This window comes from Siphateles boraxobius, unplaced genomic scaffold (genome assembly GCF_051911475.1).
Source record: "Siphateles boraxobius isolate OS27281-9 unplaced genomic scaffold, OSU_SipBor_1 66, whole genome shotgun sequence".
Taxonomy (NCBI): domain Eukaryota; kingdom Metazoa; phylum Chordata; class Actinopteri; order Cypriniformes; family Leuciscidae; genus Siphateles; species Siphateles boraxobius.
In genome coordinates this window covers 30,588,120-30,616,074 of record NW_027509193.1, presented here as the reverse complement: position 1 = coordinate 30,616,074, position 27,955 = coordinate 30,588,120, and the positions used below count along the sequence as shown (strand labels likewise).

At 39.1% G+C, this 27,955-nt stretch overlaps 1 protein-coding gene across 2 annotated transcripts in view; it reads left to right on the top strand.

Moving 5' to 3' along the window:
- The window catches only part of olfm2a (olfactomedin 2a), a 98,181-nt gene extending 71,570 nt beyond the window's left edge, over window positions 1-26,611 (top strand). For both annotated transcript variants that reach the window (XM_077213426.1, XM_077213425.1), the window contains exons 2-6: window positions 11,775-11,924; window positions 17,013-17,168; window positions 20,881-21,100; window positions 21,676-21,782; window positions 25,627-26,611. In XM_077213426.1, coding sequence (XP_077069541.1) covers window positions 11,775-11,924; window positions 17,013-17,168; window positions 20,881-21,100; window positions 21,676-21,782; window positions 25,627-26,301 — 1,308 coding nt within the window. In that variant the 3' untranslated portion in view covers window positions 26,302-26,611. The remainder of the gene's footprint in view (window positions 1-11,774; window positions 11,925-17,012; window positions 17,169-20,880; window positions 21,101-21,675; window positions 21,783-25,626) is intronic.
- The last annotated feature ends 1,344 nt before the right edge of the window (window positions 26,612-27,955 follow it).

Sequence of the window (27,955 nt, the reverse complement as noted above, 5' to 3'; positions counted from 1 at the left end):
CATTGCACAGCTCACATCCATGTTTAGAGTAGAGACTTTGGGTCAAATTTGGTCAATTTTGGCCTTCAGGGTGATATAATCACAAAGCTAAGTGCACAGCCTTATGTTGATGAAAAAGAGAGCGAGAATGGGAAAAAATAAGGGTCGGGAGAACGAAAACACACGAAAGGACATCTAAGGAGAAAAATCAGGCAATGTTCTCTCTCCTTGTTACTGTGGAAACTCAGGTTCACATAGCACCAATAAAGGTCTTTCTGTTGAAAACAACTGGTCATACCACATGCTTCTTATGAAAGCTGTAATGGACTTCCAGTCGCTTTTACAATTTACAATCTCATTTAAGTCCAGACTTTACAGTGCCGAACTCGGAGATCAGTCTAATGAAAACCTCCCTAAATTAAATCCCACAGACAAGCATGCCACGTTAATCCTTTCCGTAGTGTGTTAATGGCGGCCTCAAAGTAAAGGCTAACTGGTGAGCACAAGCAGAAGTGGCGACAGCGAGTGAGAGGAAACCAGAGAGGGGAGTTGACCCTAACTTCCTGCTCTCAGTGCCTATTTATCACCTTCCGTTTTCTCAATAGGATGTCGATACCTGGGTAGCTGGGAGTGTGTGGGATGTGTGTGATGGTTTCCAACCAAGCCAGGGCTTAAGATCAGACTGCGGGATCGAGGCTTGTAAAGGTCGAGCGGTGCGGGAAAGCTTGTGGGGCTCACGGTGAGGGCTGGGCATGTAATGGAGCTGGTGTCAGGCTTTGGCAGCGGTTCGGCTGAGTAAGAAACTGCCACTCGTGGAGTCTGAAATTAGACCTTGGCATCTTCCCCCTCAGCAGCTCTCTGCTTTCTCTTGCTGTTGTCACTCTTTTCTCTCATTCTCTGCTTTTTTTCTGTGTTTCTTTCCCCTTCCACGCACACAAACAGTAGCTGCGGTGTCTCGTTATCTATTGCCCTCACATCAGGTTCTATCCTCCTTTGGTCTGTTGCTCAGAATCTCTTGGTGAAACGATCACTGTGCTCTTTTCTATGCCTTGACATTTTTGAGTGTTGGAGGACAAAGGAGGGGTGTGTGTGTGTGTGTGTGTGTGTGTGTGTGTGTGTGTGTGTGTGTGTGTGTGTGTGTGTGTGTGTGTGTGTGTGTGTGTGTGTGTGTGTGTGTTCCTGGTATTCCCTACGTTATGGGGACAAATGGTCCCCACAAGTATAGTAATACCAATAAATTGTGACCTTATGGGGTCTTTTTTTTTTCTCTTTTGAAAATCTAAAATACCAGAAAGTTTTCTGTGATGGGTAGGTTTAGGGGTAGGGTTAGTGTAAGGGGATAGAATATACACTTTCTACAGTATAAAAACCATTACATCTATTGAATGTCCCAGTAAAAAATTAAAACCCAAAGAGAGTGTGTGTGTGCGTGCGTGCGTGCGTGCGTGCGTGCGTGTACCTACTTAACTATATTTTGGGGAGAAATTTGTACCCAGAAGTGACCAAAACCTTACAAAATCTCCAAAAACGTCCTCAACCGACCTCATTTGTAAATCCGGTATAAAAATAAAGTAATTAAAGGTTTTTTTAAAAATGTAAAAATGTAGAAAGCTTTCTGTGATAGGTACGTTAAGGGGTAGGGCTAGTGTTTGTGTGTGTGTGTGTGTGTGTGTGTGTGTGTGTGTGTGTGTGTGTGTGTGTGTGTGTGTGTGTGTGTGTGTGTGTGTGTGTGTGTGTGTGTGTGTGTGTGGTTAAGCAAACCTGGACCTGTGGGACATCAATTAATTAAGGCTCTCAACTTGCCAATTTTTCCTCTATAGTGCCAAATACACTATTCAGCAATGACGTCATCTCTATTGAGTGAAATGTGCCAAATTGATTTTATATCTCCCATCAGGCGAGAAAGTAACCAAAACTCATGAGATACGTGATGATCATTTTTATGTTGTGCTTATGTTTATGTTGATTCATATTGATTTATTATGTGAAAGAAAATGTATTCATTACTAATGCCGTTGTAGCAATGCTCTAATGCTGCCTGCTGAGTCAGGGATTCATTATTACGACATCACACATTCAAGGGAAAAACATGGAAGTAGCCTAAACAAAACTTCAGAAATATATTGTGAACAATAAACCCAACTACCTGAATTAAAAACTATGAAAATTACTAATTCACTCTTTCACTTATTTATACAAGTTATCAAAATATGATATTTATATATAAATAAATATATGAATTATAAATATTATAGATCAGTGTCTGCAATGTTTCAAACCATTACGTTTTTCAATAAAAATGATATGTCCATTTGAACCTCAAAACTCAGCGACTTGTGCATCATTTAGAATTCTGAGTTTCTCCACTTGTAAATACGACTTTGCTCGATCATTCATGTGCACAAAAAATGTAATTATGAAATTTCAGACTCCAGTTCAAAAGCAAAAAGTTGCTGTCAGCCATTTTGGAAAGCATCCAATAATACGAGTGTAAGCAGGTGCATCATTATCAGCTCCTTAGTTCAGTATTCAGGGCACTGATCAGGGAGTTGGACATTTTAAGGGCTGTCTCAATCGTGAAATCCTTCCAGTGCACTGAAACGTTCATTCCCTAAAATGTCCTACAATGCTTTGTGAAAACCAGGGAGCATCAATGCTCACTATGAGTATGTGCAGACAGCAGGTAAATGTGGCCCAAATTCGATTTTTTTGTTGTTGCTTAAATCTGTTTTTCCTCATGACAGTGTGAACCACATGGAATCGGATCTTTTCAGTTCCGATTTGTGCCACTTCCATATTTGCATTGCGACCTCAGTCTGAACTGCGATATCGGAATTCCTGCGACTTTGACATCACCCTAGAGCAACATTGAATCTGATATTAGCAACATTTAAAACAACAAACTGAACAGCTATACAAAAAAAATCGTATCTGAACAATGAATCGAAATTGAGCACAAAAGGCTCACTGTGTGAACTAAATATAATTTATAATTTATTATAACTAGTGAACATACATTTAGAATTCATTTACAGCTGATATGTTGAAGGTTTATGTTACAATAAAGTATAATGAACTTAAAATAGCATTGCAAGAAATACTGTCGGTTACGATCACTTTTGCTGTTGTTCATAAATATCAGTAGTGGTGTTGTACAAAGAGGACGTTGTCATGTCACCAGAAATAGTCATCAGCAGCTATGTTTTCATCCACCTATTTTTATGCGCCTATTTTGGGATATTGCATTAAAAAAAAACGCTGGATGAAAATGCTGAGCTGCTCTATCTATACAATACCAAACGAAATCTGAGGTCTGGTGTTAAGAGACTTCTCTCTGTCCCCAGATCGCGATTAAAGCATAGAGGAGATAGAACCTTTGCCATTGCCGGCCCTAGGCTGTGAAACAGTCTTCCGGCGTATATCAGATCAGCACAGTTTTAAATCGTCTCTTAAAAACTTTTTTTTTTCCTTGGCTTTCAATTCACTGTGAGTTTCTGTCATTAAATGTGTTGTTTGCACTGTGTTTCTTCGTTTTTTTGTGTTGTTAAGCACTTTGGTCAGCTGTGTTTGCTGTTTTTAAATGTGCTATATAAATAAAACAAACTTGACACTTGCAATGCCAAGATGTGCATAAATTCTAAAAAATTAAATGAGCATAAACTATTAAGGAAACACATTTACCGAATAAATTCCTCGATGTGCATAAAAAAAGTTATGTGATGCAATGGGACGGCATAACTGGACCAACCAGCGGACCAATCTTGTTGCAAGCCTGAAATATGAAACGCTGTTTTTGGTCTAAACAAAGTCTGTCGTCAAAGTGGTTTGGGATAATTACCTCGCAGAACGGTCTTACATGACTGTGTTCCCAAACAGATATATAAGATAACATGATCGTGCTTATTGCATCAAGAAATTTATTATATACAAAAATTATAAAATACAGTGGATTTGCTTCTCCTACTGCAACAACCTCCATTTTTCTTATTGATATTTAGCGCCAATTTATCAGGAAGTGACGATTTTGTTCTCTTCGGCTCACTGGACGGAAACCGTGCTTTATTGGCAAATGTCTTATGCAATATTCCCATTTAGCACACAAGTTAAATTCGTAACTTTGGATTGAAACATAGCTCGTGTCCGAATGTGTAGTGAGCCAGGGTCCTTACCAGTGCCTGAATTCATGTACACAATATACTTATTCACTACCTCGGAAGCTAGGAAACTGATTGAGATGCACCCAGTGAGTCATGCGATTCAAAATGGCCGCCCCCTTGAGGCGACCCGTTCAACGCATGGCAGGATTTTAGAATTCAGAGGCCCCTGGGCACAATGTCTTGTAAGCCCCCCCTTAGGCAGGCCAAATGTAGTTTGTCCAAAGACATTTGTATTTGGCATTAACAGTTTTACTGACTTAAAAGGAACTTTGTTGTACTATGCTGGAGTAAAGTTCATAAATGATCGTTCTTTCCCATAGGATTTTGTAAAACTATGTTGGCTGGACCTCTTTCCCTCTAGGGGGGTTAGGGCATGCTCCCCTGCAAGAAAATTTTGTACATTTTAAGGTTAAATGCATCAATCTGGTACACTTTGAGAGCTCAAAATTAAGAGCTACAACCGGCTTCAACCCATGAACTGTGCACATTGAACAAAGAAAAAGCCTTGTACCTGACTTGTACCTGGACATTAAAGAGGGCTCAAATATCTTTTTAGTTATGATATAGAGTCTCAGTCTATCACTGGTGTTTTAGGATGCCAAACAATTATTATAATAATATAATTATGATTTATATAAGTATTCCTATGACGTAAAATCCTTATAGCCTATAAATGTATTGCATAAATGAAAATTATTTTTTTAAATTACACTATAGTATAGGAAAATTACAATACTTTTGTCCTAATTTCTTCACTTGCAAGAAATAAACCCTTGAGCTTTTATTTTGGAGAAAACACCAGATCACCATGCTGATTGGTGAGCAAAGTGCGCACTTTTCTTAAAATCACGCAGCACAAACAGAATGCCTATATACGCTACTTAATTAAAGTCTTGTGCTGTTTTATAAAGGCACAAAGCCATATCACAGTTTCGATTTTAGTTTGTTGGCAAAATATAACTCTAAAGACCTTTATGTTAGGCTATACATTTTACATCTCTTATGTATTGGGAAAAAGGAGAAGAGCGAGTTCGGCAAAAGACGGATTTGAGGTCGAACGCGTCAAAAGCTACTTTCAAGCACCTCACGCCCTATAACCTATGCCACTGTAGTAGTGGCGGCGTCTTTTTGCCAAAAAGACAGGCACTTAGTGCAAATATACACTCCGTTATTGAAAATGTAAAAAAAAAAATTTCTTCCACTCGCTTGGGCCCCATAATGCCCATTGGATAATCCGGCCCTGGGTGCCCCCCTATTGGCTGGTGCCCCAAGGCGCTCGCCCAATCCGGTCTATGGATAATCTGGCTCTGGCTCAACGAAGAATAAAATGGCTTTTATTAGGCTTTAGATATGACTGGCATCTTTTCATCTGTTATAAGAGTACATGATTTTAAACATTCTTGTCAAAACTATTATTAATATCTTTTTCTATGTGTAAAACTAAATATAAATAAATGACCGAGTTGACAACCCCCAGCGTTTTTGACAATTTTCACAAAAAATGTATGTCCCCCCCCCAGAATATTTTGTTGTATGAATATCTGAACATGCAGTATATTAAAAGAAAGAATAGACCCTCTGCTTTTAAACAAAAAATAATAATTTTAATAAAAAATAATTATATTAAAAAAGCAACATTTTGAGCAAAACGCTGAGAAAATCATGTTTTTGTCATAGACTACATCTAGATCGGATTCAGAATGATGACCAAAATATAGATGGAGTCGATCGAGTCCATTAACACCCCCAAAGCTTCACAGTCCTATAGCTCATCCTGGGCCGACATTTCATTTGTTAACATTAGGCTGTTTTGATTTATATGCTGTTCAATGTTGGTGATCGCCATAGAGAGTAAAAGAAATGGACACAGCGACCCCATTGATTTCAACGGAGAAAACTAAAGCCCGAATATTGCACTTCCTGTCTGATGGCTGAGCGACTGCGCAGGCTCAAACTGAGCTTGATGACAGTCTGACAGTTGTAAATCTTCTAGTAGCTGTGCCAAGACTGAATCACCTAATTCCTCAAAAATGTTGTTGAAATATTTAGTCCCGTTGCTTTTATGGACTCTTTATCTATGGGCTTCTCCCTTGACTTTATGCCTCTATGTCCCCCGATTGCCTCATTGACAGTAAAAGATTGCCTGCGAGCTTCTCCTCCTGTCTATACGGTAATGTCTCTATTGTGCGACAGAAAGTCAAGTGGTTATGACGCAATCGTTAGCCTATATTTACAAAAACGGCTTCTACGGGGCCATAACGTAAGATACAAAGTAATGGAGCCTTTTATACATTGTCGTGTTTCTTTAGAAATAAATAATGGACAAATGAAGTCTTTGGACGCCTCAGATGTAAAGTTATTCGCTGTCAAAGTGACGCCAAAATGAATGGGAGTCAATGGAATGCTAACAGCAGTTGAAGTTCTGCTACAATGGCGGCTGCCGCGAGGCTTCAGTTTCCAGCTGATGGATTACCCCCTTGGTAATCGCTTGTTTCCACATCTTCTTCATATGTGTTTTGATCAGGAGATTCAGTACTCTTTCAGAAGATGTGCCATAGCGCCCCCTACCGTACACCCCCTAAAACACGGTTTCCCGGAAAATTCTGTGTTTGGTGGGGAAAGAGTTAATCTACAGTTATGTGTAGATGGATTTTGGACCACTGTGATTTCACTGCAGACAGGGTTACCCTGCTCAATGCGACAGAAATTGAAACCAAGCAGCTGACAAAATGTCCTGCTCATCACCTACCATGATTACAGCAGGTTAGAACAACAACTAAAATAAACATAGAAGACGTACCATTCACTGCTCTCTGCTTCATCGTGTCACACCTGGTTAAGATACAGTATTAGAAACGAATGATCAGCAACTTCACTGATAATTAATTCACTCGCTTGTCGACTTAAATGCCGGCAAATAGACTGCGCACTACTAACAGAGTAATTTGATCGTTTGCCGGGTGTTAAATGCAAACGAGAGGTAAAAAAAAAAAACAGATGCATGCAGATACACTCACCCTGAGTTTACGGAGGGCAGCTCAACCGTTACTAATTAAACCGTTGCTCATTACATCTGACCTGTATGTTCATAAATAACTGGCCTATTCCTTAACATGCACCCACATACAGATGCTGGATGGGATGGGGTCGTCAGAATAAGGGCGAGATGCTTCACACATCTGTAAGTGATGTGTGTGTGTGTGTGTGTGAGAGAGAGAGAGAGAGACAGAGAGAGAGAGAGAGAGAGTGCCCCCCGTATTCTACTCTGCCATTAGCAGTAGATGAGAAGAAATTACAGCAGAATAAATTGGTGGGTGGTAATGAGTCCAGGGGTGATTCTAATCAGTTCTTAAATTAAAACTCAACATTTATGCAACATTAATGAACAGAAAGCATATTTATGCGGCTTATGTATTCCAGCCGTCGGCTGGGCACACGTGCCACGCTGATGTTTAACATGTGAGGTGCATGTTCAGCACTGATGTTTGATGCGACAGTTTTATCCTCTTGAGGGACTGCGGGTGGCAGATTGGTGTATGGATTGAGTCGGAGCTCGACGCTAACCGTATCTGACGTGCTCAGACACTAAGAAGCCGCAGGTTCGTCAGGATGGGAATGAGAATGATGATGAAATGTTAGGGTGGTAATACACTGGGCTGGGAATCGAAGACCCAAGCAATAGCGCATTCTTTCAGGCCAGGGCGAGATACGCTTGGGCTGGTCTCATGTCGGCTATGAGTGGTCAGCAGAGCGTAGTGTCAGCGCACGCCATCTCGGAGCAAGACCTGTCCGTGCTGATCTCGCAGAGACGGTTGGATTTCTACATCAGCTTTCCTGGGAAAATTCCAGCCTGGATGTCAGAGCAGTTTCAGCAAGTGTTTGATGACAGTGACACGAAGCACAGAAAATCACTGTTACTGGAAGCGAGGACCCTGCTAGATTTGACAGCTGCTGAAAGCCAGACTGGACAGGGAAATAGCACTATGCCCAGAGAGACATTTATTACAGTTTATAACAATTTAGAATAAATGTGGCATTCTTATGCAAATCAACAAGCAAGAGGTTAGATGGACAGAAGGAGTGAGGCAAATGACTGAGCCAAGACCAACCGTATCGAATCTGAGTGTGAATCTGCACCACCAGGAACTGTGTGTGTGTGTGTGTGTGTGTGTGTGTGTGTGTGTGTGTGTGTGTGTGTGTGTGTGTGTGTGTGTGTGTGTGTGTGTGTCTCATGCCTTCAGGCTTTGCTGGCACCTTCACTGGAATGAGATGGGAGATTTTAAATGTGTCAATCTATTGGGTGAAAAAAAAAGCAGTTTGGTGTATTTTTAGACCTATAATCTTTAAATGTCGATTTCATCGTGTTGGTGTGTTTGTTTATTTAGTATTTTTTTTTTCTTTTGAGAGAGAGGAAAGAACGAGAGGTTGTTACTGAAAATAGGGAACCCATGCTACCTAAACGAAAATGTGCTCAAGGGGAGAGACAGAGATGGAGGATAAATTGGGAAAACAGATGCACAGAGAGAAATATTCTCCAGCCAGAATTAATCAAAACAACAATCAATTTTTCGCTCGCATCTCCAGACTCAACAAACTGATCAAATTGAAAAGACAAGCATCATTAGACGGTTCAAATGAATTGCAATTCCACAACGAATCAACACAGATCTTCAAAGGGTTCTAAAATGTACGTGTTACTTGACTAGTAGAGAAGTCATAGAATTTGTCGAATGAAACAAAACTGACTGTCAAAACACAGAAATTGAGATGGCTTGATATAATCAGAGTTTATCAAAGGACCTGAGCACAAGGAGAGCATATGCTTTTACTTTAGAACATTACAGACTTTTCACCTGTGAGAAATCATATTTTCATTAAAGCTTTTTGAGAATTGCTTACTCTCACTTAGAACAAAGCCAACTAGCATTTAAATCTCTTAATGGCCTTTGAGCGTTTGCCCAAGTAACTTAGTCACTGATATATTAGACAACACTATAAATAAAATATAACAAGATCTAAACCTGAAGGATCACTCATATTATCGCAATATAATTCATCATATCGCCTAGCCCTAAAACTTGCTCTATGTTAAAGCACTAAGTATGACATAACAGTATGACCATCTGTAAAGCTGCTTTGAAACAATATGTATTAGGAAAGGAGATATACACATACATTCGACTTGAAATGAACAACACTCTTTGTGATTATTTGCATTTGTGGAACCTGTATTTCTATTGCCTCCACACCTAAATGTACAAATCAATTCCTTTTGTGAAATTACATTTGCCTGGCAGTCTAATAAAGCATTATTGAGTTGAATTGCTGTAATTTGAATTAAATTGAATAAGCGAGCGTGAGAGATTGAAGGCACAGGAAGAAGGGACAGATGGGAAGGTGAGGAGAGGACAGAGTGTGGAAGAAAAGGATGTGGAGGGAGTGAAAATGTGAAGGAGACAGAAAGCGAGAAGAGTGGCAGGGATTGGCAGGATGTGACGGGAAGTGACAGTGAGCTCATGGGGCGGCTGCTGCTTTACTCTCCAATCACATAGTCTCTCTGTCCTCTCTGTCATTTAATCTGATCGGGGAAGTGTGGGAAGAGAGAGAGAGAGAGAGAGAGAGAGAGAGAGAGAGAGAGAGAGAGATTGAAAAACACCGTAGAGGGTAAGAAAGAATGAAAACGGGAAGGTTAGAGCAGGAGGAGACATTTTATTGCCACTCCTTTTTTTGTGTGAATGCTATCCCTTTTTATTGACAATCAATTGTTTTTTTCCAATCAAGTTTTATTCTTCTTTTAGTCTTTAGGGATAGTAAAACCTGAAAACCACCTTCATTAACATACCAAATAGTGTCTTATAAGAATATTCCTGGTTTAGTCAAATTAAGCTCTATTAAAAGCATTTGTGCCAAAATGTTGATTACCACAACTACTTGTCCTCCTCTTGAAAATCTGAGCTACAGTGAGGCACTTAAAATCGAAGTAAATAGGACCAATCAGTAAAGAATAAAATTCTCTCCATTTCAATACTATAGCCACAGGAGATAAACAATGTCTTAACATGATTTTAGTGTAAAAAATAAAAGCTTGCTAATTATGTATATTCAATTTTACAGATGTGTTGACAAGTTAACACTACACCGTAAACCATAAAAAGTATTTAAGCCCCTTTACAGCTCAAATAATACACAAGCTTTAACAGAAGAATTAATGTAAGTGCCTTTTTAAAATTATAAGCTTCACAATTCTGCTTTTAAATCTACCCAAAATTGGCCCCATTTAGTTCCATTGTAAATACCTCAATATAACCTTGATGTCTGTTTTCTTATATATATATAAATAAAGGAAACTATGGACGAGGTCATTTTGGTCATCAAAATTATGCCACAAATGTTGTGAATTGAACAATTACTATTTAATAAATGAAAAAACAGAAAGGTTTGTAAGTTTTGATTTAGAAAATATAAATAATCAAAATAACTCTGTATAAAAACAATAGGAGTAAAAGGAAGGTCCTCACTATGAAAAAACCCCAAAACAAATGCATGTGTCATTTGTGTGTGTTCTTGTTTAACCTATATTAAGAGGACCAAATGTCCTTATAAAGTTAAAGATAGTAAAATGTTTGTCATTGTGGGGCCGTTTGGTCGGGCCCTGTGAGGAAAAAAGCGTATAAATCATACGCATTTAAAATTTTACAGCATTTTACGCCTCAACATAAAGTGTGTGTGTGTGTGTGTGTGTGTGTGTGTGTGTGTGTGTGTGTGTGTGTGTGTGTGTGTGTGTGTGTGTGTGTGTGTGTGTGTGTGTGTCTGTGTGTGTGTGTGTATTTCTGACATTATGGGGGAATTTTATTTTGGCTGATCTCTATTCTTGACTTGCACACTAACTGCATTGCAATCATTTCCTAAAATGCCACTTGTGTGGAAATATTATGAAGTAAACAGGACGTTAACACGACCAGAGACGCGCCAGGCACAACAAGCTCACTGTTTGCGATGCGTGTAATATAGGAATAAAATATAAACATTGATTTGGAGTTGTGGTTATATGAATGTATCTCTGAATTGAACTAACTGTCTTCAGAAAAGGTTTGATGGCATTTACTTTCTTACCTCCGTATAAAGTAGTTTATAAGCGCAGCGCTGCTTTGTGTACAGCGCTAACCAAGAAAACGAAATTACTGCTGTTGCATAAGTGCCACCTACTGGCAGAGAGTGAATTTTCATTCTGTTTTTGCTTGTTTTCAATCCTGTTTAAATCAAAAACAATTGCTCATGCTACATGTGTGTAGCATCCTTGTTTGGATTGCAATTTTCTATTGGAATTGGTTGCCTCTAATTTGAAATGGCTACAGATTTTTTTTTAAAAGGCCATGTTGGCTTGTAATAGAGCAAATAAACAACAAATTAATTTTCTTAAAGAAAAAAAAAAATCCATCTTCCATCTCCTGACTCCACCCCCAATGAAAAAGCAGCTTTATCGATCAAAAGCAGCTCTATTTCCTCCAAGTGTCTAAGCTGATCAAAACGTCCTCCTCTCACAGATGCCACATTCTATTTTGCTCATGCATTTTACTGTCTCTCCATGCATCCTTCTCAACCTCTTTTTTTCATCTCTCCATCTCTTTCTCTATGCAGGCCCTGTATCCGAGCCCAGAGGAGGGCTGGCAGATCTACAGCTCGGCACAGGACGCAGATGGGAAATGTATCTGCACCGTTGTGGCTCCAGCACAGAACATGTGTAATCGAGACCCACGTAGCAGACAGCTCCGTCAACTAATGGAGAAGGTGACATTTGCCTGTTACATGCACAATAACCTAAATGACACGCACTTGTCAAGAGCTAATCCTAGCGAAGTAATGTTTTGTGCATATGACGCAGTCATTAAACATGGATCCCAAACATTATATAATACTGTTGCCCATTAGAGACAGTTTGTGAAAGTTCTACAACCGCCTAAAGAGGACACGTCCTAAATACTGCTGTGAAATTGGATTCTTTCTGTTGAGCCGTTAGGAGGTTTTTATTTTTTCCTAATCATACTCATTAGACGGGGACCAGGCAAAGAGCTCAACGCGCTGCAAATGAAGAAAACGCATGCAAATAGAAAAACACCCACACATTTCAGTTTAATAACACATGTGTGCTCCAAATACTCACAACACAACCAAATACAGAAACGCGCTGCAAATCGCACAGACCATAACGGAAATGATTCCAGTGGACCCCATTAACCGACATGCTTATTGCTCAATGTCTACTTTTTTTTTTTGCAAAACATACAGAGTTGACATGTTTATGACGTACAACTTTGTATACAATATACAAAATGTATTAGTTAAAAAGATAGAGAAAAAGAACATAAGGGTAAGATATAATAAAAAATTGTCCAATGTTACTGATGTAGGATATAGATTATAATATATAAGAAAGAGAGAGAGAGAGAGAGAGAGAGAGAGAGAGGTTTTGCTACAGAGAAACGGTTGGATATTGAGTCAGTTGATATGTGCGGTTCAATTGATTGGCAGTTAAATACAAAGTGTCAGCATAAATAGAGTGTTGGACTCTCAGCCAGTTGACCGGCCCTCATTTCCTCTTTCCTCACCAACCTCTCAGTGGTTTCCAGCCTCATCTGTGTACAGCAGCCCATTAAGAACCACACGTCCCCATCAACATTACACTCACTGAATAAGAGAGAGCTTTGGAATCACACTACAATAGGAAGCAGCTGTTTGACTAGTTAATGAGCACAGCTGATGGAGGCAGAGATGAAGAGAGAAGCAGATAGAGAGTGATAGAGGATGAAAATGAAACTGTTTGGAGAGGGATTCCTGATAAGGCAAATTTGCAACTCAAGACAAAGTGAGTCAATAAGACACATGACTCACACCCATGCCAATCTACCTCAATATAACTCTACCTTAAAGGAATGGTTCACCTAAAAATTAAAATTCTGTCATTATTTATTCACCGTGATGTCATTTCCAAACTCTTTCTGTTATGAATTACAGAGATGAACCCAAGCGCAGACAGGATGGTTAACACACACACACTTTATTGTAGGACAAAACAAGGGAAACAAAACCCACGAGGGGGAAAAAAATAGAGAGGACTAGGAGACACTAAACGTTGACTAAGACTTGACGATAAACAGGATCAGAACCTTCTGACAATATACTTGACAGGATACTCACAAGGTCTCATACAATGTATGACAACATCAAACAATGAACCGGCACAAGACAGCAAACACAAGGGGATTATATAGGGAACACTAATGACGAGGACAGGTGAAACAGACTAGACAATAATGACAAGACGAGGATAACAAGGGGGCGGGGTTACGTAACAAGCAACACAAGCACATGGCCCAAACAAAAGGCCATGTGCTTGTACACAAAACATGGGTCTGTCATGATCCAGCCTCAAGACTAGGGGAAATCAAGGACAAGGTGGCCGGATCATGACACTTTCTTAAGACTGTGCTTGAAAAAAAGAAATTTTGACAAATGTTTCAGGGAATGTTTCTATATTATGAGAGCCAACATTTTTAAGTTTCAAAAAGGAAATAAAGGTAGTGTGGTAGATTTTTCCCCTTCGCACCTGACTTAGGTTGAACCTGGTGTCCTTGACACCTGAAAATATTATACTCAGTTGAGTTACCTCTGAACGCGCGAGTTGACACAATCTAACCCTGCCTAAGTCTCACAAAGAGTCGAACGACGTCCCGTCCCCTATCAAACACTATCACTTGGGAATAAGGTTTCTAGTGTTCCTAACTCGCTCCACACTATCACTTGATAGTAAGGTCTCTCACTCTAAACAAAAATGGTGCTAAACAGCACTAAAAGTGGTTTACTGGCTTCTTCATAGGGGAACCAGTTTTGGTGCTATATAGCACCCATCTTTACAAGTGCTATAGCACCTCATCTATACAAAGAACCACTGAAGAACCACTAAAGAACCATACTGGGCTGAACTGGTTCTTTATATGTTAGTGGTGCTATATAGCACCTCAACCACCCCAAAGAACCACTGAAATAACTTGTTCCACTAACTAGCTTACTTCCTGCGCAGGAATAGGCCTAATCGACTAACAGACTTCAGCAAATGTCCTTCAAATGCTTTAATCACGGCCAGGAAAGTACTCGAGCAGTTCTCAGAGCATCTCTCCCAAGAAGAAGCGTTAAGCTAGGCCGGAGGATCTCAGACAAATTCCTTTGAGAATCCCACCAGTTAACACGGATACAACAGTTTTTATAGAATAGGGAGGTATTGCAAAATGACATGAATTTGATTGGTTCTTCATATGCAAACCTTTCTGTTACTAGGTAAACCAAACTTTGTTTTAATGATTACTTCATTGTTAATCTCAAGGTTATAATAGTCATCTGTCTAGTTTCATTTCCCATATATGTTATTTATACACTCAACAGGGGTATGGCAACATAGGGCAACATACATAGCCCAACAACATTCAAAAACACAGAACAAAACCTTTTAGTACATGGTGTTTCAAAGCGTTAGTATGTTAGAAACATGAATATACAGTTTAAAATTTCCACCACAGTAGCTTGAAACTAATTCATACGACTAGTGTAGTGTACAACAGGACTAAAGGCACACCTTAAGAAAAATTTGCTTTTTATTACTCCCTGAGTGTATGATTGGAGATATAAAATATTTATGTTTGTATTGAAATTTGATGGAGCAACAGATTTTGTGTGAAAACAAATGATAAATGTTTGTTTGATTAAAACCTTACCACAACAATGTACCACAGCACATGTACTGTATGAGGTGGCAAGGTGAGCCTTTTACCCCACACATGGGGAAAGGCACAAATTATTAATACTTTAGCTAAAATAATATTTTTTTAATAATGTCTAAGTTAATACTTGTTCAAAACAATCACTTTAGCAAAGTATGTACTATTTTCGGTTTATTTTTATAAATATTTTTTTTGTTTATTTTTATGTATCATTTTAAATATTCTACAGAAACTAAATTATTTTAAAAAGTAAAGATTCTGAAAGCATTGAATGAAATCTCATAATAACTTAATATAGCTTTACAGTAGTAACAATAAATATATGGTTAATATAATTTATTTTTTTTAAATATGATGGTTTCGCTATAAAAATGGTGATTATCTCTAAGCTGGACATTCAACTTAATATATCATATTTACCATCTGAATCTATGTCATGTCAACAAATGGATAAGTCAGCCAGTTGCGCAAAATGCGCCTTTTACCCCAAATAACATACTTTAACATATTCTTCTGTTATTGAAAAACTGTTGCTTTAATTACCTTGAACAAACCTGAAAATCATTAACAAGAACTTTGTCTCAAAATATAGTCAAACATTTTATTGATTCTCATTTGCTACATAAATCTACATAATAATAAAAAAAAACATTAAATATGATCAAATTAGCTCATATCAACTTTGCGTTGCTGTCCGCGATTCCGTGTAGGATCAGCCAAATTTCCACATGTATCCTCAAAATTGGTTGTTAAGAATAGTGCTAAGCTGAATTTTTTGAGCCATCCAGTGGTTTAAAAGAAAAAAAAAGTCAAAGGCGCCTTTTACCCTGGTGTGCCTGTAGCCTCGTTGTACCCTTTATTGTCTTTTTAATGTGATACAATCTCTTTGCATGATGAACAGATCATCTACACTGATTAACACAAACGTACAAAAATTACATCAAATATAAACCTCAAAATCATCTAACATCAAGCCTCATTGGTTCTTAATCGTCATGATATTTGATGTAGTCTGTGTATGTACATGCAAGTTGATGAATGTTTTGATTTGATCGAGAGTCAATTAAGGATTGATCTGTTCATCAAAGTAATCATGATCTCTTCATTGACCTTCATAATACTGTATGGACAGAAATATCTTCTTTTGCGTTCTGCAGATTGGCGTTGGAACGACATGAGAGGCAGTAAATGATGACCGATTTTTCATTTTTGGGTGAACTATCCCTTTAAATCTTGCCCCAAACTCTACCTTAAATCCTGCCATGCCCCACTGTCAGGGTCTAAACACCTTATCTACAGCCGTACTCCAACATAACTCAACCACTCAGACAATAAAATGTGTGTGTGGCTATGCCAGCAGCTGCGAGGCACTAATGCTCCTGCTTAATAAAACGCAGACTAATGAGGACACCTGGGTCAGTCCCTCTCTGAAAGAGATGTGTTCAGAATTAAACTACCACCTCCCAGCCTCTTGTGTGTGTGTGTGTGTGTGTGTGTGTGTGTGTGTGTGTGTGTGTGTGTGTGTGTGTGTGTGTGTGTGTGTGTGTGTGTGTGTGTGTGTGTGTGTGTGTGTGAGAGAGAGAGAGAAAGCGTGATTATACTCAGCCCTCCTAAGCATTCAGCGGCATGCATGACAAACAATAAGTGAATGCACACAGTGAATATGTGATCCCACCTAACCCTTGCCCAAATCCAAACATCCACAATCCTCAACTCTAAGTGTGACCATTGGTTCTGACAGCTATGCAGATCAGCTCATTAGACAAGGCCCCTCATGCACATCAGTGAAGACATGAGGAGAATACCAGCATGCAATCCATATACTGTTTGATTCTCTTAAGTGCAGCCAGGAGGTTGTGTGAATCTTTCTGTGTGTGTGTGTGGCCTCTGGGAGTATGTAGGAGTTTATACAGACTGCTGATCAACAGTCACGCTCCCGTCGCCCAGTCTGTTGATGGGGGCAAGATGCTCGGCGGGAGATCTGAATATGTAGGAAGGCTGATTTGAACTACAACAAATTGAAGGCGTCACACTGTTGTGTCCTCAAAAAACATTCCCTGATGCATCCCACTGTTTTGACTTTGTGTTTTGTTGTATTTAACAGGTTCAGAATATCACTCAATCCATGGAGGTGCTAGATCTGAGGACGTACAGAGACCTGCAGTATGTCAGAGACACAGAGAACCTCATGAAAACAGTGGACGGCAAACTGAAGACTGCCTCTGAAAATCCACGCAGCCTCAACCCCAAGAGTTTTCAGGTGGGTTTCTTCTCACAACGCCTACACTCACACCCCCTCCATGTTTAGTTCAGGTCCACGTCAGTGATATTACAATATGATGCTGATTGAGTCAAAAAAGAAAAACCTACAGTGATTTCTGGAGAGTAAGCTTAGATTTATGTAGAGTATGTTTATTTCATACTAAGTATAGTACAAACTACTAACATATTTGCTGACATATCGCTTGAGACTTACTGATAATTCTCTTAAGTCTCTATAATTAAACTTTATCTGGAGTACTTTATTGCAAAATGCACATTTCGTAATATTAAGCCTAAAATGTGTTTTACTATCACCTTTAGTATGATCACAGTATAATATCAGTCTTTAAATGCAAGATATTTAAAGTGTACATAAAGTATTCTTGCAATAGTTCCATTTTAGCACTTTTTTCTGATTAACTAAAGTGCATTAAGTACAAAAGTAGTAGTTCCAATATAGCAGACAAATTATATATATTTATTATACTAAAAGTACAATTGCAGGATATTTATTTTATGGTAATTACATAAATATGTAAATGTATTTGTAGTATTCTTAGCATAAAATAATATATGGTATATTTATTTTTCACTAGAAAAGGTCAATCAGTCCATCAGAAAAGGTCAGAACATTAATTGTGTAGATGACATTTGAAATAATTCTATTCAAATTTGATACTTGATACACATACTGAGTATATTAATTAATAAATATTAAAAAAATAAGCTGACATGTAAAACTGGCTTTCTACTGGATATCAATGTCAAAACTATGTAAAATATCTAAAACACCATGCAATTTTTGGTTTCCCAAATGTACAACAATACATTTGTTCCAATAATGTTCTCAGAACATTCCCCAACATTTTTTTTAAGGTTTGTTTTGGGTTAGCCAGGAAAAATTTATTTTTGGAAAAATAGCATTCTTTTTAGGTTTGCAGTAGATTCCAACTGATAAAGGATTTTTAAGGCCGATACGATACAAATATTTGGTGATTTAAAAACCTGATATTCCGATATATCGCCCGATATATATATATATATATATATATATATATATATATATTATTATTTTTTAAATCCAGAAACGCGTAACAAAACATAAAACAGATTTCCCTAACATTAGTTATTTTTAGTTATTTATGAGTCCTCAGCCTCACTAAAATAATATGATGCAGTTTAAAAATAAACTTGTTTGTTTTATTGTCACAACAGAACAGAGGAACATCAAAATATATTAAAGTTCTGATAAATAAAATGTATAAAAATAGAAACTTAAGATTTGAAACTTAAAGCCCTTTGAACAAAAACAAAAGAAAGCACAAAGCCTTTCTTTAAAGTGAATTTTGTTTCGTATTAATTGTATATTAATTTTAATCAATGTTTCAACAACCAATTGCCTGGATTTAATAAATAAGAAGTAAATATAGCAGACAATAGATAATCAAGACACGGAGGCGCCGGCCCGTGAACTGGAACGCGTCTCATAAATGAACCGAAACTCAGCTTATAAGTTAGCCTACTTGCCTCACACACCTGAAAAATATATCTTTAGTGAAATGTCTGCTTTTAAACAGAACAATTCAAAACGAGAGAAAACAGACTGCTCTCTACTTATGTAATCCCTATGAAATGTGCATTTCTCTCTGGTGCGTACACTAGTGCAAAGATCGCGAGTCAACTTCATCTTTGCAGCTGACACTGACAGAAAACACTTGTTTATTAATAAACAATTAAAATGTCTCCCTGCTATATTTCACGTATTCATAATCTTTACTTTTGCCAGTTCTTTGTGACAGCTTTTAGGTGATTTATTGGCTGTGCCACCCTTACATGTTACATGAACGCGTTACCACCGCATCACCGCACCCCGCATTTTTTAAAATATTAATTTATCGGCCATTGTAAATTCCGATACTGATAGTTTGGAAAATGCCTTATATCGGCCCGCTGATATTAGGTCGTCGGGCTCTAGCAGAATGTTTAATAAAGATAAAACCATTAAATTATGTTCTGTATAAGTTCCCTTTAGGTTATTGCAAAAAATAAAAGAAAATAACCATGCAACATTCTAAGGTTATTTTATGGTTATAAAAATGAAACCTACAAATAAATACCATTAGAGAATGTTCTGTATAAATTATCTTTAGGTTATTACACAGGAAAAAAAAGAAAAAAAAACCCTGCACCATTCTGGGAAGGTTTAATTTTGGTTACAAATAAAGAACCTAAAAATAACGTTCCCAGAATGTTCTTATTTGGTTCCCAAAAAAACAAAAACAAATGGAAACCATAGGATTATTAGGGGGATGTCCTTTGTGCGCTGGGATCAACCAAGGCTAAGTTGAGCATTAATATTCATTATATTAACATGACTGGAGATTGAGCAACATTAGTGCACACTAATTAGTATTCACAGCCTCAGTATTTTTATATTGACATCACAACCCGCCTACCTTCAGCCACCCTTCTCTAAAACTCATTCTGGCGCCTCTGCCCCTACGTGTCATAGACACTGGCACTAACCTTCAATACAACTCGATTGTTGTGTTTAATTGAGACACACCAAAGGTCCTCTGAGAGAATTCAACTTCACCTCAAATGAACATGGAGCTTCAGTAATAAGTATATGTGCATACAAAAGGTTATGTTTTCCTGTTCTTTTTAGCTAGCAGCTGCTCTTATTCTTATGCTCTTATACCGCTTTATTCTTGCATCTTTTAAATATGATAGTGTGCTTGTAGCCGTCCACTAAAAGGAGTGCGATGGAAGCCACATACACTTTTCCCAGGGGTATCACTATCATTCCGAATGTACTACTACCACTTACCCATCCACCCTGCTCTCCTGCGGTCTGAGTCATCTCACCAAACGCTGCATAGAAAATTATTCCCAAATTTTCCAGAAATCATTCCTCATCTATCAATACATGTTCAAAGCGCCATAATCCTTTTTTTCTCCCTCCTTCTCTGCTGGAGCTGTGAAAAATTTGCGAGATGTGCAGGTGTTAAAAGCACTATTTCAAAGAGTGGGTGTCTCAAAGCCCGGCTTTATTTCGGCGAGGCTGCTGATGAATGTTGAGAGCTCAAAGTCGCCTATGGCAGGGTGGGAGATTAACGAGACTAAATTTTTGTGTCTCGGAACAGGAAAATGAGATTTATGATGTGGCGCTGCAGGGCTGAGAGCAGCTCCATCACCAGATTTACGATAAACTTTAACAAGGAGGAAACAGCCCCTCCTGTGGTTAGCAAGCTTTATTAATACACCTGATGTTCAGACCCCTTTCATTGATACACCTCAGCCTATAAGCCTATGCCAGGCCGGCCAATTCGCCTGGGTGCCGTAACTGATGGCCCTCACTGAGCTGAGATCAGCCCACATATTATCATACTTTCATAGCCACTTGGTCCCACCAAGGTAGAGAGCTGAAAGTTCTCTGATGAGTGGGCCTGTGTCGCTGCGTCAGACAAGTGGTAGATTGTCAGAGATTGCAGATGCACACAATCAATACTCGGTTCTCATGTGAGAATGCATTCGGATCCAGGGGCCGGAGACCGGTCATGCGAGATGAAAGGTTGGAGATGAACATGCTGAATAGTTAATGAGAGCCGACTGCAAATTCCCAGACCTCTATGAGAGAGAGAGATTAACCGTTTCGCATCTTTCGTTTTCACTCCAAACCACCATTGCACTCCTTCCTTCTCCCTCAGGAGTTAAAGGACAAGGTTACTCAGCTGCTTCCCCTACTGCCAGTGCTGGAGCAATACAAGGCGGATGCAAGAATGATCCTGCGGCTGAGGGAGGAGGTGAGGAATCTGTCCCTGGTACTCATGGCCATTCAAGAGGAGATGGGAGCCTACGACTACGAGGAGCTCAGGCAGCGAGTGCTACTGCTGGAGACTCGCCTGCACTCCTGCATGCAGAAACTTGGTAAGACATCTAGTAGAAGTGGGTTTGAGCTGATTTTAATAACCAGAAATAGGCAGCTGTTGGCTGTGGACTGGCAGTATGTGACCTGCGACAAGAAATAGAAAAATGTTGACTTATTGGATTCTCAGTGCAGGGCTCGTTTGGCATGATTATTTGCTGGGTTATTTTAGAGCAGCTGCAGTAATTTGCTTTTAAATTGAAAACGCAAAAGTAAACTAGACATGTCTGATGGTCGAGAAAACCACATTAGACCCAATTAAGTAAAAATGTGCTTGCTGTCCAATTAGATAAGCAATTTAACGTTAGAACGTTAAAAACAGCCAGCTAGCAAGCCTTGCACCGAAACGTCCAAAGTTCATTTGGCTGAAAGAGTAATTGGCTTTCAGATGCATGATTAGACAAGCTCATGTTCTATTCAGGGTGAAACTGATGACTTCACAAGAAAATCTAAAACGATGATCTAACGGATATTCGTTCTGCTCCATAAAAGTTGCTTTTGGCAATTTAATGCTGGCTGGTGCATCCGAATTTCGTTGAAGCTGTCGTTTATGGTGTCCCCTGTGTTCTATCGCCAGGTTGCGGGAAGCTAACTGGCGTTAGTAACCCCATCACAGTTCGCGCCTCAGGGTCAAGGTTCGGCTCCTGGATGACTGACACAATGATCCCCAGCTCCGATAATAGGGTAAGAACGACCGTACCGCAACACTCTATCACTCCATCACTGCCACTGCTATGAGCCGCCTCTCCCCATAGACACACAATCACACACACACTGTGACTGAGTCAGTGTTTTGGGTACAGTGAAGCTGCTCCTTAGCAATGAGAGCTGAGTCACTGATGAATGGTTATTCCACCGTTTTCTCCCTCCCTCTTTCCTTCTCTATTATGCTCATACTCTCACTCCATTCTTCCCTCAATCCTCACATCTCTTGTCAGAGCCACAGTCCCCATATTAATTAATCTATCAGGGGGTTGGATATTAACAACTTGTTTAGGCAAATGCCAATCACTGCCAGGAATTACTAGCAGCCAGAGTCGTCCTGGGCCCAGTTATGAGTGTGCCCAACTAAGCCATGAGCGTGCCCAACTAAGCCAAGGCAGTGTTTCCCAACCCTGTTACTGGAGGCACACCAACACTACAGATTTTCAAATTCTCCATAATCAACCTCACATGATTCCACTGATCAGCTCGTTAGTTGATGCTTCAATACCAAAAATGGGTCAGATAAAGGAAAAAAAAAATGGAAACTGTTGGTGTGCCTGCAGGACAAGAGTTGGAGAACAAGCCTTTAAGGCAGAGGTCTTCAACCCTCCCCCTGGAGACCCACTGTCCAGCAAAGTTAATATCCAACCTAAATTTCACACTAATGTGATTTTCAAGTGAGCATAAAGAGCTTGATTGGTGCTTGTTCAGGTGTGTTTGATTAGGGTTGGAGCTAAACTCTCCAAAGTAAAAGCAATTTAAAAAGTAATTTTTCTAAAATCAGATTAGATCAAATCTTGAAAATGGGTTGTTCAAAAGAAAAAAGTATTCTGAAATCAGATTAGATCACAAAATCCAATCTTGGTTTTAATCTGGATCAAATCATCATTTTGTGTTGTTCAAAACCTTTTAGTAAGATTGGGATACCTTTGATCCAAAAAAAAAAAAAACAGGATTATACTGATCCCACGATTTTTTTTGTTGCTCTTGTTTAGTTTAACTATTAAAGGGTAACACTTTACAATAAGGTTAATTAGTTAACATTAGTTAACTACCTTAGTTAACATGAACTAAGAATGAACAATACTTCTTCAACATTTATTAATCTTAGTTTATATTAATTTCAACATTTACTAATACGTTATTAAAATCTAAGGTTGTATTTGTTAACATTAGTTAATGCACTGTGAACTAATGTGAACAAACAATGAAGAGCTGTATTTTTATGAACTAACATTAAAAAAGATCAATAAATACTGTAACAAATGTGGTGAACCCTCGGTGAACGCTACGCAAAACTTTTTAGAGAGAACGCAAAAGCATTGAAATATTAAAAACTGGCACAAAAGTAAGGAGGATTACTTGATCCTGGATAGCAAAACATGGTATTTCCAAAACTTTTTGAACAACTGGGTCCAGGACAGTGGGTCCCCAAGAGCTGGGCTGAAGAGCACTAAGGTGTGATCTACTCATTGGGTCTAGATGCGAGGGGGCCAACCCATATAAACCGATATTGTCCACTGGCTATGTTAGTTTTGGTGACGACCCTGACGCTGTTAATGGAGAATAGGGTTGACAAATTAAACAGATTGGCTCTTTTTAATTTGAATGGCAGGAATTCAAAACATTTAATAGTAAATTCTGGGAAATTAAGTGTTCTTACCTAATTTATTTCTATCTATCATTTTATCTATTGTTCTATCATTTTATCTATTGATCATTCTAGCTATTGTTTTCTCTGTCCGTGAAGCATTCTGTCTTTTTAAATTTCCACTATAAAACGACTGACTTGGAGAGCGGACAACAGGCAATGGTCATCAATTATTCTCTTCCATGGGGGCATCTAAATTGATACTGCAAGCTGAAAGTTCATCTCCAATGATACAGTCCTTTGTGTTTGACTTTAATGATCACATCACAGCAATGGAACGAATGTTCATATCAATCAAGCAGGCATCCTCTGAGCATTCACCACACTAAGTCACACATGGCGTTGCTGGTTCAGCTTAAAGATGCTGACACCAGCATCCAAAGCACAACATATGGCATTTTATTTAGAAGAGAACACAAGAGGCGGAGACGGGCCGACCACAGTGTGACCACAGCTCCACTCGCTGATCTACAGGGACTCGTTGAGCCCACAAAGGAAATGCTATACTTAATGTTCCAATTATCCTGCCTGTCCATAAGTCACCTGCTCTCCTCCTCTCCAGTCACCACACAGCCCCACAGTAGCCTAAAAATAAAAATGCACAGCATCTCTCTGTGGAATGAGAAATGGGGGAAGAAGCAGGGAGGGAGAATGCAGGAGGGAGGAGGAAAGGAGGCAAAAGATAGCAGGGGAGCGTTAAATCCTCAGAGGGGCTTCATTATGCAGGAGAAAGAACATAATAACCCCTCTAAATAAGCTGACTGTCTGAAGTTTCATTACGATGTGTTAATAAAGAGTGCACGGAGCATGGCTTGGTGAAGATGGGGGCACAGCATGGCTATTGTGTGCTTGATAGATACTTCAGCCTCATACAGTGATGGCGAGTACGGAGAAGAGAGGCAGAGAGATGGAGAACTGCTAACAGGATTGATTTCCAGTGAATGCGGAGTGGAAAAGGGCAAGGAACAACTGCTGCAGCCGAGTTCAGAGCACATACAGCATCTCCACTCCCACACAGAGAGCAGATCAATAGATCTGACAACACACACACACACACACACGCACACTGACTGTGCACAGTGACAGTCACTGCTGGTTACACAGGAAGAAAGGCTCTGCTTTCACTCTCTCAAAAGTAAGTTCAGGAGATGGCATCTCTTTTGATGTACTGTACTTTCATACAGGTATATGCTTTCTCTTCTCCATTCTCTGCACACAAACCTCAGCTTTCATTTCTCACCTGCTTCATTCTTATACATAGCACACGTCTGGGACCACTCGTGAAAATGCTTCTATTTTGCATTCTTTTACAATTTGATTGTTTGTAATTCATATGTCTAAATATCTCATACATCCCCATTTAGCTTTAATGTCACAAGCTGCATGAACGCCACAAGTTTTTGTAAAACCTGATTATCCTCCAGAGCATCTTGTGCTTTAATGGAAACAAGAACATCAGTGCTTTTGTACAAAGGAGTTCACTTCTTCATGGAACATGGATTGACCTGGAAATTCCTTAAAATTAAGAGTTTGTGTTAAAAGTTTTTCATAGTTGTATGTAGTTGCATTATTAAATTATATAACATTTTTAAATTAGTTTTCAACTTTTCAATTCAATTCATATTTGTTTAGCGCTTTTCACAATAAATATTGCAGTGATCAAAATCAGAGGTGACTGTCCCAGTTATGTATTTCAGAAATGTATATATACAAATCACATAGTTAGCTAATAATGTATTAATTTAAACAATGTATTAATTTAAGGCAGAAACAATGAGCTCATGGAAGTAATGAATACATGTTTGTTAACAAAATAAAACTTCTTCATTTTATTTGTGTTTTTAATTTCTGTTTTAGTATTTTAGGGCTGCCAAAGTTAATGTGCAAAGCAGTGCTAAGGTAGTGTTTAAAAAAATGTTTAACAGCATTTAAAAAAAATTAGCACAGTTTCGTGTTATTGTCATTTACTGGCACCTTCATGTTTAATTCAAGCAGGTTGTAAAGGTTTCAAGTCTTACAGTATACCATGTTTTAAAACATGTTTTGGAGTCATGAAAATGTATTTTAGTTACAAACATTTTTTTTTTAAATGAACACTGCGTATAATAACACTGAAGTACATAAATTTTAACCATCATGCATTTTACATTTCTATATTTTACTCTGTCTCAGGTGTGGTCAATGGACGGATACTTTAAGGGACGTCGTGTGCTGGAGTACCGCACAATGAATGACTTCATGAAGGGCCAGAATTTCGTGCAGCATCTCCTGCCCCACCCTTGGGCCGGTACAGGCCACGTGGTCTACAACGGCTCCCTCTACTACAATAAATACCAGAGTAACATCCTCATCAAGTACCACTTCCGATCTCGAAGCGTCCTGGTGCAGCGCAGCCTTAGCGGCGCAGGCTATAACAACACCTTCCCCTACTCCTGGGGCGGATCATCAGACATCGACCTCATGGCCGACGAGAACGGGCTGTGGGCCGTCTACACCACCATTCCCAACGCTGGAAACATCGTCATTAGCCGTCTGGAGCCTCAAAGCCTGGAAGTGCTTCAGACGTGGGACACAGGCTTCCCCAAACGGAGTGCCGGCGAGTCGTTCATGATCTGTGGCACACTCTACGTCACCAACTCCCATCTGGCTGGTGCTAAGATCTACTTTGCATATTACACCAACACCTCAACCTATGAGTACACAGACATCCCCTTCCATAACCAATACTCCCACATCTCCATGATGGACTACAACCCCCGAGAAAGAGTGCTCTACACTTGGAACAACGGACATCAAGTCCTCTACAACGTCACATTGTTCCAGGTCATTAAAACAGCTGAGGACTAGGTCATGTAGACCTTACAAACACATTTGCTCATACACAAATGTACACACACTGATATGCCCACACAAATCTCACACTTATACAAAACATTAATGTGGAGGAGGACATGACTAAAGCTTGGACTTTTTTACTGCATTCCAAACTTCATAGAGTGCTATTATTCATCTAATGTTCTGAAGGAGGGCGAGGTTGGTACTGGTATATGGACTTGGACTGAGCCTTTATTTTCTTTCCTGTGATGATTCAGCATGAGTACTTTCTTTTTATTTGTGGGAAAAAAAAGAGTAAATAAACATCAAACTTTACCATTTTCAAGTTTCGTCTTTTTCTTCCCTTTGCTACCATTGGTTGTTAATGGCTGCATTCTGTAGTGAACAGTTTGTGTAAATGCCTGTTCGCTCAGTATTCTTTCTCTAAACTCCAACTGTAATGTAATTGGAGATATGCCGCAGCAGGATGAGCCGAGCTCCTCTTGACTGCCTCGGGAAGAGAATCTAGCTCCTGTTTGGTGTCAGCCGTCCTGAGGAGAGACGTCAGTCAGGAAGAATTCCGTGACATGAAGGGCTGAAAGGTGAGGTGGCAGAAGACAAGAAATGGGAGACAGCGGAAGGATGAATAAAAAGCAACAGCATTGAGTTGGACAGATGAGGCCCCGGGCTACAGCTGCTGCTGTGGTTGTTGTTGTTGTTTGCGCCTGCCAAGTTGCAATCTGTTTCCATTTTTCTTACAAGGCACGCCTCCTCAGCAGGCTGTGTAAAAATATTAAATTAGAAATAGTGGGATTTGTCCAACTACCATTCAGATGTTTTCTTTATTTAATTTGAGTTATGCCCGAAGTATACTTTCCGCTTCGGCTCACGGACAGTCTGCACGAAGTCATTTTTATCATCTGCATAGTCCGCCGATGTCAGTGCAAAATATCCGCTCAATTTTCATTTCCACATGGACATCAGTGCAAGTGCAAGTATTTAAGCACTTGAAACGTAAGACTCACTGTGCATGTGTCGAATCTATCAATCCTCACTTATGGTAAAGACTTAAGAGAGCATCCATACTGTGATTTTATTAACTCAATACTTTATCGTAATGGCCAATTCACTCCAAAAACAATCAACTCTATTTATTCATTTATTTCTGATGTCAGAAACCTGTTAAAAGAGATTAACATACAACCGTCCACAATTCCAGGTCAACTTTGATGTCTGGAAACTTAGCCCACCCAGTCACATTTGTAGGAAAAATACTGCTATTCTTAAAAAACAGAATTGACAAGTAAAATGTGCCGTTCCTTGCTGTGTAGCACCTACAGCTCTGCGTATTCTTCTGAAGGTTCCCAAGATTGAAAACAAGCAGCTGAAATTTGCTTTTACTTTTACTTTTTTACATTACTGATCTTAACGGATTGTGTGGCATATTTCAGAGCAGATTGTTCTGTGAATCGGTCATAGCTGAGAGCTGTTTAAATAGAAGTCTTAAAGGCACAGAAGCAATTAATTCAGAGGCAGAACAACAAAATTGTCCAACTAAATGGATAAACTAAACTAAATGATAAACCTAACAGTTTTACTTTACCCCTTTAGCAGTAATAAAGGTAGAGGTAGTACTTGTATAAGAGTGGGAGTCAGAAGAAGTGAGGTAGAAAATTATGCAAATTCA